The 11,335-nt window shown below is 43.1% G+C and overlaps 1 protein-coding gene across 1 annotated transcript; it reads right to left on the bottom strand.

The window, feature by feature from the left end:
- Window positions 1–1,738: 1,738 nt before the first annotated feature.
- LOC121685817 (potassium voltage-gated channel subfamily G member 3-like) lies at window positions 1,739–10,421 on the bottom strand. The gene is made up of 2 exons (XM_042066577.1): window positions 9,484–10,421; window positions 1,739–6,317 (listed from the first exon to the last, which is right to left on the bottom strand). Exons 1-2 carry the CDS (start codon window positions 10,089–10,091, stop codon window positions 5,672–5,674), a joined length of 1,254 nt encoding a protein of 417 aa, XP_041922511.1. The 5' UTR covers window positions 10,092–10,421; the 3' UTR covers window positions 1,739–5,671.
- Between the last annotated feature and the right edge of the window lie 914 nt (window positions 10,422–11,335).

The following is an 11,335-nucleotide window of genomic DNA, read 5'->3' as shown; positions in this document are numbered from 1 at the left end:
ATCTGGAAATTCACAATTTTGTCGCCGTTTTTTTTTTTTTTTTTTTTTTTTAAACATAGTCCAGTCCATACAACTTCATTTCAATTTCGAAAGAAATACTGGACTATGTTTAAAAAAAATAATTAAAAAAAACGGCGACGAAATTGTGAATTTCCAGAGTGTGTTACTCCACACTCAGCAATCGACTCCTACGGACTTTCCCCTGAAGATGGCACCAAAGATGGCAACATTTCCGGAAAGGTACTGGCTTGATGAAATTCATTCTGGACTCTCTATCCGACCACATAAAGACCTCGGGATACTTCGGTTTGGCTTTAGGGACCCTCTACTCACTACTACGTAAGTGTAATGTTGTTTGGAACTGTAGAAGAGGTATAAAAATAGCGTTTTGTAGCGGCGAAATGACATGCCCGCGTCACTTCCAGGCTAACAAGTTTTGAATAAAAACGGTAACATCGAACTTTCTCAAAACACATCCGAATGACATGATGTCAACTCAACGTATGTACTCCCAATCATCCGTAAATTGATCTAAAGTGCATTTTACTCCTTCCTTTAAGAATATTCGCTGAAATTATCCAGGTAGCAAGTAAAGCATGTTATAGACATGAACTGAGCAATTCTAGCTGGCTAGTTAGAAATGATTCTGACTGTCATCAGTGCACCAAAACAAACTTTTTTGTTAATGTTTTGCCTAGCGAACCGAACCGAAGCTCATGGCAGGCTAACAAGACATCTACATCTACATGAAGTTAACGTTAGCCTACCACTAACGTCATGCAAACCACACAATAACAATAAGGCATGTTTCTGATAGGCCTATTTGACAGAGTAAGCATATTAGCAGAGAGGTTTTATTTTAAATTGTATAATTTTCAAAAAAGTATAATTATTGCAAGTTGCACTACTTTTTGTATTGGTTTTATACGTTTTATTGGTTATATAAGATGTTTGTGAAATTTGCACAGTAAAAGTTCTGTATTTTGACTGCAATTGTCTTTGCATTCTGATTAGATTCTTCATTAGAATCATGAGTGGCTCTTTGTAAACAGCATCATTTTCTGGGGCCATGCAAAACTGCATTACCAGTGTGGAGTTATTCTACATCATGACAGTAAAATAGACCATCCTTAGTCAATGTACTGCAGCAATTCCTCTCTCAACCTGAAGAAAATGCTGTGAACATCTGATTATGCATGAAAAAAAATACCGTCATATACCGTGTAACCGTAAGAATTTTGAAAAATACCGTGATATACATTTTTGGTTATACCGCCCAGCACTACCTCCGAATATTTTTTTAACCCACTAATGTAAGGTTATGCCAAAGAATTGCAAGTGAACCTTATATCTTAAAGTAATCGAAATATGTATTATTTGGGAACCCATATATATTGAGGAAATACAAAAATAATTGTAAATGTATTATGAGGGAACAGGCAAGCTACTGAGAAAATAAATTACCATAATGACTCTTATTGTAGCCTAGATGTAAATATCTTTATACCCTCCAAACTTCTGTCTTAGCTAGGCAAGTGAAAGACTTAGTTTAGCTAGGCAAGTGAAAGAAGTAGATTATTTAGTAAGTGTAATTATCAAAATCATTTGGCTTTATTTTAAGTTAAAACTACACATTGCTGTAGTTTGCAGTTTGTATGTTGGAGTTGTTCATAATGATACACAAGAAAAAACATTTGATTATCTTAAGATTTAATGTAATATCACAAACTGAGCAAGATAAGTTAAATACATTATTTCTACTTCAAAATAGATCTATTCAAATGGGAGAAAGCATTGACATTACATACAGTTCAAGTCAGGCTTTGTAAAATCTGTAGTTACACTTCACTACAGAGATAGAGCTCACATTCTGTGTCTACTGAAGCATGGTCTGTGTGCTTTTTTGCAGTATGACATTCATAAAACTTACAAAGATGCCCAGGCTATAGTCCACGCAACCCAGAACAGGATCCAGCCTAAAGCCTGATCTGGAAAAAGCTAGAGTGACATATCAGAGCTGATAATATTGTCATAGCTCATTGGAGAAAACAAATTACCTATTTAGCAAGAAAGAATTACCATGACCATTTTGAGATAATGACCCAAATGAATCCATTGCTTATTTGGCGGTGTAAAAAATAATCTGTCAAATAAATTGATAAGATATAGCACTTCCACTTGATGATAGCCAACATCCCCGAAATTCTACCTTTTTTACTCCTTTTATCCAACATTGCTTACCAATACCAATTTTGCAAAGCTGACAGCAATTGGTTATCTTTTGTCATTTGATTGTTAACTTCTGCTTCAGAGAGTCACAAAGTGGAATATTGTAGCTTGATCAAGCTCAGCGAACGCCTGATGAAGCCAAAGAGACGTATCTAACTCTTGTACCAGTGGTAACAATTACACTCCAGTTCTTGGACACACAAGAACAGCTGACACATTAGAGGCTGCAGCTGAGATTTGAACAGAACATAGCAACAAGTAACATCAGACACCCATATGCTGCACAAATGGCCATCTAATTTTACAATATTACATTTTGTGATGCAATGAAGTGCTCACTTTGTGGGATGGAGCTGAAAGGGTTTCATTAGTGCTCCCCCAACCACTGTCCCCCAACCCCAGCTAAAGGTATTGTATGTCTCATGGCTATGTTGAACACTTACTGAAATGGAACCAAAGAAGTGCTTGGATAAAGGTGCTCATTAGTGAAGATGGAATGACCTTTTTGTGCTTCTTTATGAATGTTTGTTTGTGTGTGCACGTGTGTGTGTGTGTGTGTGTGTGTGTGTGTGTGTGTGTCTTTGATGATTCCCAGAAGGCTTATAAAGAGAAGCTTGGGAGATCACTGTCTGATTAAGATTTATGAAGCTGTTACAAGCTCAAAATGTGAGACATACTGTAGCCTTGGCTGAATAAGGATGTTATTCCTTTGTGAATTCCATTGTGATAACACTAATTGCAATATTTAAAGAGTGGTGATTGTGTAGGTGTGTGTGTGTGTGTGTGTGTGTGTGTGTGTGTGTGTGTGTGTGTGTGTGTGTGTGTGTGTGTGTTTATGGTTGGGGATCTGGGTGCTGTGATATTTTCACAGGAAAGGAAAAAATAACCTCCAATACATTTATGGAAGTGGAAATATCAATGGCATATATTTGCAAGCTGTAACAAACCCAAACCAGAGTTTATTTCAATGCAACCAATTTCCAGGTACTGTGACCAATAAAATGAAACATTAACCCATCTAATTTGACAGTGAAAGTCACCTTTATAGAGAACAACCATTATTTGGATTCATTCAGGGCACAGGCAAGTGTGACTTGGATCTTAGGCTTGTTGCAAACCCATAAATATTTAACACAACCAATACCCCCATTTGACCTAATCACTATGGGCAAGAGGCCAAGTGAAAGACTTCATGGACAGATGGGGCTACCTGACCAGACTGATCAATGGAAAAAAACAACCAGGCGAACTCAAACACTGACGCTGCTGAAATAGTGCACCACTTATTAAAGGGAAAGGCAAGTCTGCCCGTGACAGATACTGGAAGTGTACGCACTGCTTTTCAACAGACATTCAGAACATTTCCAAAAAGCAATCTATAGCACTGAATAACTACAGCGGAATGAAAAGGTGAATGTCAGACAGTTCTCTCTCTTTTTCTACATCCTGTATGGCAGTAGCATGAGGAATTACCTTTCTTAGGAATCATAATCAAGCTGACCACAAAGACCATACAAAGAAAATGGAGAACAAAAACAAACGACAAAGACCCAGGCTGCTCTAGTGGTGCAGGAGAGCCTGTGCTTTTCTACAGCGTGACTGATCAATATGGAGAATCACTCCACGGGTATAACTTACAGTCTGTGTGGACCTGGGATCAATAACTGACACCCTGCCTCTACCTTCTGGCTGACTCTGGTCTGTGGGCCTTGGAGTCTACTGACAGGATGCTACAGGCCACTCCAAATGGGACATGACAGCGGGCCGAGGAGAAGAGGGTGGCACAGACGACAACTTCAAGAGGAGCACGGCTCAAGGCTGTGATGTGAAGTGTTTCTCTATCGTTGTTCATAGTAGTAGTTGTTGTTTATTGAGCTTTTGAGTTTAAGAGGACTAGACATTAGTGGCCTGAAAGCTGTCACTCCTCTTGCCTGAAGGCCAGCAGTGCTACAGAGGTGGAGAGCAGACAGACGGACAGGAAGTGGACGGCAGAGGGGTCGCTCAGCCTCTGTGCAGTGCGAAGCGTCGTCCAGACCACCGATTCCTCCATGACACACTACCAATCCATGGCCTGCCCTGCTCAGAACATCTCTCTCTCTCTCTCTACCGCTCTCTCTCTCTCTCTCGCTTTCTCTCATCTAAGTCTATCTATCATTAAGTCTAGCTTTCATGAAATTCTACAAATATGCTCTAAAAAATAATAGGGATGTAAGAAGATGAATGGCTGCAAAAACGGTTGGCAAACCGCCTGATTATGAAAATGATAGTGTACACAATTGATTTGATTTATCACCTATGGCTGATTGCTAACACTCTGACTGTAATGCCAATGTCAGAGTGTTCAAATGAACATCAGTCACTGATTTTCTGTTCATATGAGGCTTTTTTAATCATTCAGAATGTGCCCCATCACTCTTTGGATCAATGCTCTGACTCCACCCCCCTCACCCCACACCTATTCCCCTCACAAACAAAAGAGAAAAAGCTCTGAGGGAAACGAGACCTATCATTCATACAGGTTTCACAAACGCTTGATATGAGTTGGATTCTGCTTCCATTTTAGCACATTTACAAATACCACAGTGCACGGGAGAGGAGAACACATAACTAAATCACACACACGCTGTTCAGCTGCTGCCAGCGCTCGCCAGCTCAGTGGCATTTCAGATTGCATTCAGGCCCTGTAATCCTGTTGCCTGGTGCGAAGCCATGTGTTTTTTTTTTTTCGATTTTAAAGGGAAATAAGAACAGGTCCATAAGGCAGTTAGACGAGAAGCCAGCCAGCTCCTCTGTAGCTGAGAAAGTGATATGAAGGCCTCTTGGACACAGACAAGCTGCTCTCTACATTTGTGGCTTGTCAAGGGGATCCAGCCAGAAAACCCTGGTTGCCATAGAAGCAACCCTATACATTCACTTACAGCAACCCCTTCCCATCCCCTTCCCTCTTCATTAAAAAAAACAACTCTCAATCAGAGCTGCTGTACATAAGGAACTCTACAGAATACAGGAGCTGTCCCTGATGAACAGCAATTCAATATGAGTGCCAGGTGTGTGGTTGGTTAGTCGGTTGATTAACACAATTGATTGCCTTGAGAGTCTCCTTGTGTGAGGTTGAATGTCTAAATCACTGATCTCTGAAGCCTTTAAGGGTTCTCCTTCAGACCTCCAACGAGCTCTCAGTGGACATGAAAGCCTAGAAACTCCACCCCTGCTTGTCACACTTTTAACAGCTTTTAGTGTGCACAAGCTTTAAAGTCCAGAAACATCTGGAACTTTCTGTGGTGGGGAGAGTAAGGCCAGAGAAGTTGGTGAGAGTGATGTGACTGTGGAAGGCCTCTCTTCTCTGAGAGGTTTTTGAGATGGCTGCCATCTCCACACCCACTCTGTTCTCGGAGATTTCCCAGGTGCTGCGGCCTCGCCTCCATGTACGTCCTGTCCCCCTTCAGTTGATGAACTCGGCGGAGAGACTGCGCGTGACCCGCGCCGAGCGAAACTTGAGCTCGTGGTAGCACTGCACGAAGCTGTGGTAGATGAAGGTGATAGGCAGCGCCAGGAGCACGATGCCGCTCACCACGCACAGGCCGCCCAGCATGCGACCCGGCACGGTGATGGGGTACATGTCTCCATAGCCCACGGTGGTCATGGAGATAATAACCCACCAGCACGCCGCCGGGATGCTGGCGTAGTCCTCGTTGCCTGCCTCCAGGTCCAGGCCGTGTTCCAGCAGCTGAGCCAGAGCGCTGAAGATGGCCATGGCCACGCAGATGAACACCAGCAGCATGACCATCTCGCGGTAGCAGCGGCGGAGCGTCAGGCCCAGCGTCTGCAGGCCCAGGAAGTGGCGCGCCAGCTTGATGACCCAGAAGATGCGCATCATGCGCAGGACGCGCAGCGTGACGCCCGCCCGCTGCAGCTGGGAGTTCTCGCCGGTCAGCACCGTCATGGCCACGGAGATGTAGTAGGGCGTGATGGCCAGCAGGTCGATGACGTTGAGCGGCCGCCGCACAAACTCACACTTGTCCCGCGACACCAGGAAGCGGATGATGCACTCGGCAGTGAACCAGCCGATGCACACGGCCTCGATGATCCTGACACACACACACACACACAAAGACATGGGTGGAAACACAGAAAGACAGAAACAGGAACACATATTTCACTCACATGTATGTATGGACACACACACACACACACACACACACACACACATAAACAAATGAATTTATATGCATCCAGTGACATAAACACAGACACACATCGGCATAAGCCCAAGCAAATTATACAGTCACACACAAGGTCACCCAAACGGACATACATAGACAAGGGGAAATGGGAGGGGAGGAGGGGGAGTAGGTGTCAGTTGCCATAGTGCACAGCAGGGTGTCACAAAATGCATGTTACCTTAGCAGCAGAAACACCAACATGAGTGCAGTTGCCAAATGGCAATCGGGCTATTAGCCAGCTATAAACCTTATCGTTCATGAAACTGACAACCCTGGTTACAATCATAAAAAATGTTTGTTATGCCTCAGTTAAAGACCATCTTGATTCACTGGCATGGTCGGATTTACAAAAAACTGCATAGGTGTGCTGCTAATGTAAACAAAAGTATACATATGGTATGTAGTCACAAAGGCATGGTGATATTCTGGTTCAATATTCCTTTTGTGTGTCTGATTTCTATAACCTTGTCTGCCATCATTTATTCTCCATTTAAAGACAAATTGGATTTGGTGTTTCGGAGAGAGAGAAAATGAAATCAATACGTAGGATAGGCAGAGACTAGCAAATCTAACCAAAGTCTTCCAAAGTGACAATATGGTTTGTAGTAACTTAAGAACCCAGAACAAAGCCTAGCCTTTGGTAGTGCATAACTTTTAATATAACCAATAGTAGCTCTCTAAATATCTCATTCTCTAATTCCCTCTGGCACACCAGAAGGGAACGAGAGGAGGAGAAGTTTAAGATAAAACAGAAAATAAGCTGCTTGAGTTTCATTTTTAGAATATTCCACAACGACATGTTTGATGGAGCCCAGGGTTCGGGATGTGACCTAAAAGTCTGTGATTTTAAGTCAATATTGAGGTAAAACAACAAGTACTCGCTTTGCCAACATGTTCCGTCAGTGATGTGGAATACCCAGGGATCTCAAGATGAAAATATATTTGAAAAAGGTATTGCTTCTATTGAGTGGGTGAGATAGCCAAAGTTGATCATGCCACCCATTCATAGATGAGGATAAGGCTGCCAAAAGAAAGTATAGCTGACATATATCTGTGGGAGAAATCTGGTCTTGTCAGCCAGTACACAGAGCACCATGTTCGCTTGGACGACAAACCTGACCTTTCCTCAGAGATTTCCCTTTGTCAGAGGAGGTGATTAATTAACAGATGTGACCCTCCTGAAACCTTTACCTATGTGCACTAACACACACACACACACACACACACACACACACACACACACACACACACACACACACACAATGCAGAGACACATTTGTGTACAAGGAGGTGAGTCAGAGCCATGTCACACACACTATATAATACACACACACACTCTTCTCTCTCTCTCTCACACACTCTCTCTCTTTCTTTCACCCACTCTCTCTCAGCTGTGCCATGTAATCGGTGTAGGCTCCTCAGGTACCTTAGGAGCAGTCCGTGTAGTAGACATTGTAGCATGGGTGAAGGACAGACAGACAGACAGACAGATAGGTTAATGGTCAGGTGAACACAGAGTACACACGCACACACACACTAGAAACTCAGTGGCACTGTAACCGAAGCTGGCAAAGTTAAATGATCTTCAACACTACACACTTCTTTAAAACTGAATTAAAAAGTATGTTTGGAATTGTACTGTCTGCCCATACCACAAGATGCTATATTGAAATTATTACATTTTTAACAAACAAACACAATTTAAAAGTCATAGTTTCATCTCACTTAGTAATGAGTTATAACAGTTTGTAGAATATTCCTGAAATCGTGCATCGCATTGACTATAACTATTTGCTATTCGTTTACAGTAACAACACTGTTTGAGAGCTGCCGGCCACGCGCGCACAAATGGAAGTGGTTTCCAGGACGGGGACGGCCCTGACGTGGTTCAGCCCCAGCTGATCAGCATCACATTAGTGCCGCACCCGCTCCAGTGTAAACTGACGTGGTTCAGACCCAGCTGATCAGCATCACATTAGTGCCGCACCCGCTCCAGTGTAAACTGCTATCTGGACGGCTTGCAGTGATGTGTCAACAAAGCTGATACGTCAGGGATCTCGGTGTCAGAACCATGGAGAGATCCCTGCCGGGAGTAGCCAAACAAGACCGATCTCGCCATTTGTGATTTTCGCCTCTATCACAGTGCGGTGAATCGTACAGCATAGCCTTACTACTTATGTGTACTTACATGACACATTGTACACAGTAGTAAGCCTAACATATTTGCCTGTAAATCTGTCACCGAAATTACACAAACGTTCTGAACTCTTAGGCCTACTGCACCGCATCCTCGGCGGGCAATGCCTTACTAAGGAAGTTTTATTCGGGCTCTCTGAAGCTGAAAGATAAAAGACAAAACACATGAATTCTGACAGAAAACATGACAGCACAGAATTGACACTCAATCAATCCATGGAACACAAATAGGGAATCGACAAAGGCTACGCGCTGGAGGAACTTGTCAAAATGGACAGATGTGAAAAGGATTAAAAGGGCGTCCCTCTCACACCCGTAGCCTATTCAATACCTCTGTGTAATTGAAATTTGATACAGACTGATCTGGTGTTAAGCTGGGTTGCCCCATGACATTTCTGACTCATTGACATTCAGTATTTTTTACATATGAAACAGTTTCCATTCGACCATTTTCACCATTCTGACTAATGACAATGTGTATTCCCCGGAGCAAGGGTGTGCTTGGAATTCATTTGAAGAGGTACAACTGGAAACAGCAATTATACTGACTGGTCATTTTAATATATGGGTCTGTCTGACAGTATAGATATTTTTCTATGAAAAATAGCTCGTTTTATTTTCTTTACTCTCGTTTTGGCTTATCTGTTTGTACACTACGTTTTTGTTCTACTCCGACTTTAATGCAACAAAGTTTATTTCTCGCTGTTCCCGATGTTTCAGCCTAAGTGAACAGAAGTCTCGATCACGACATCCTGATAAAAAACATGATCGCAATAAGCTATACACATTCTGATTTAGAAAGATTATCCGGAGAGGCGTTTTAAGGTCTCTGTACCTGTGCTCTTCCACGACGTTACTCTCAGCTGTTTTCCAGTCCGGTAAAGTGCTCGCGCAAAGCATAACCATAGAGACAATGACAAAAATCATGGACACCGAGGCCAGAATTTGCGCTGCCACCGAGGACGTGGGCTCCTCAAACGTCCTGCGCATTCTCTCTAGCCACTTGGAATCTGCCCGGCGCGCTGGCTCTTCCTCGCCCCTGAAGTCATCCTCAGCTTTGTGGTCCTCCTCGGGAAAGTGCGTGTAGGTGTCTGACATGCGGTCATCCAGTCGCCGCTGGCAGCAAAACTCCAGGTGCGAGCTTTCCAAGCCCCAGTAGACCATTTCATTGTAGAAGGAAAGTTCACACATCTGGGGCACAAACCTCAGCTTGCCGTATTTCACGTATAACATGATAAAACCGAACGCCTCAGAGTGTCTGTCAAAAAAGAACTCGTTCCTCTCCCGGTCATAGTCATCACAGACTTCAAGCACTTCCCTCTCCGACGAGCAGTTGTGAAGACGACTAACACGGCGTAAGGGAAAATCTTTGATAACGTCTTTCGGAAGAGCGTACTTGGTGCCTCCGACATTGATGATGCAAACGCTTTTGCCAAACTTCATTTTAGTGCGCTTCGGGTTTAGTGCGCAAAAGACCAGAAACAACTTGGACGGTTTACCCGTAGTTACAGGGAAATGTTAATCCCCAAGACTTCCAGGCATCATTTCTATCCTCCGAGAACAGCTTCGGGTATCCACCCCTGATATGGAGCGGATGTATATGCTTTTAACCGTGTCCACGTCATGTTTTACAGCGTGAAGTTCTTGAGCGCAGCGCTTCTCCAAAGGGTTCCGTTCCCCAAACGCAGCACATAGGATCGGGTGTTCCAGTGGACTGCCTACTCCAAAGCAGCTAGTCAACGAACAGTCCCAAGGAGTGATGTCACTTGTCTCTCTCACACACACACACACACACACACTCAGAGCGTGCGGGAACACAGTAGGCCTAATACACACATAACAATAACAACATTATAAACGCCATTGATAATTTCCGAGACACTTGGAGTAGATTGTTCTTTTTCTAAAGCTTCTGACAGCTTTATATGGCAAAATTGACCCAAACGAAGATGCATTTAACTCCATCACTGCTTGTGTATGCTCATCTGTTTAACAGACAATCGATGAGATCATGAGATGAGATGAGATGATTAGATCATGTTTTAGAGAACCAGTGCATTAATATTTGTCAACATAGGAGTTTGCTTTGTCAACACAGGACTTTGCTTGCTCAAATTTTCAGAAGGACAGGTTAGAGGTTGCTCCATTTACATGTCTATATATGCAACACACATATATTTAATTCAGAAGAAATAAATTAACGCACTGAACATGTTCTGTGCCAAAGGCAAAGACCTTTCAAAGCTTCACTGAAAGTGTGTGACGAAATAGATGTGTTGTTCATTTCGTAACAGCTAGAGGACGCCATTTCTAACGAGCCCCATCTGAATAGTGGACCTCACCTTCCTCTGAACCATGCTAGTGTCTTCCTTTCTAAATTGATCATTGATCAATTTTAGTGGTCAAAAGGGTAGGCTAAATTAAGTAATTGGCCTATGTCTCTGGTGGGACCGTGCTGGACTGGTCATGCCCCCCAGGTGACCTTTACAGAAGGCTGTGTGTGAAATGACCAGACTTAGACACATGTCCTACAGTAATTATGACCGCCGCGCAGCGAAGCGGCGGTCATATAGGTTTAGTCAGATTTTTTTTCCTTCTTTTTTTTTTCTTTTTTGCATGCCCAAATTTCCGTCAAGGATTCCCGGGACACTGAAAGACCGGGGTACACGAAACTTGGTGGGCATGTA

The sequence above is a fragment of the Alosa sapidissima genome, chromosome 16, assembly GCF_018492685.1.
Source record: "Alosa sapidissima isolate fAloSap1 chromosome 16, fAloSap1.pri, whole genome shotgun sequence".
Lineage (NCBI taxonomy): Eukaryota > Metazoa > Chordata > Actinopteri > Clupeiformes > Clupeidae > Alosa > Alosa sapidissima.
The sequence above is the reverse complement of the archived record's forward strand: the minus strand, read 5'-3'. Positions and strand labels throughout refer to the sequence as shown.

Coding starts and splice junctions, on each gene's coding strand:
- LOC121685817 (XM_042066577.1), bottom strand. CDS start 10,091: ATGAAGTTTGGCAAAAGCGTTTGCATCATCAATGTCGGAGGCACCAAG. Junction 6,318..9,483: donor AACGTCGTGGAAGAGCACAG/GTACAGAGACCT, acceptor TGTGTGTGTCAG/GATCATCGAGGCCGTGTGCA.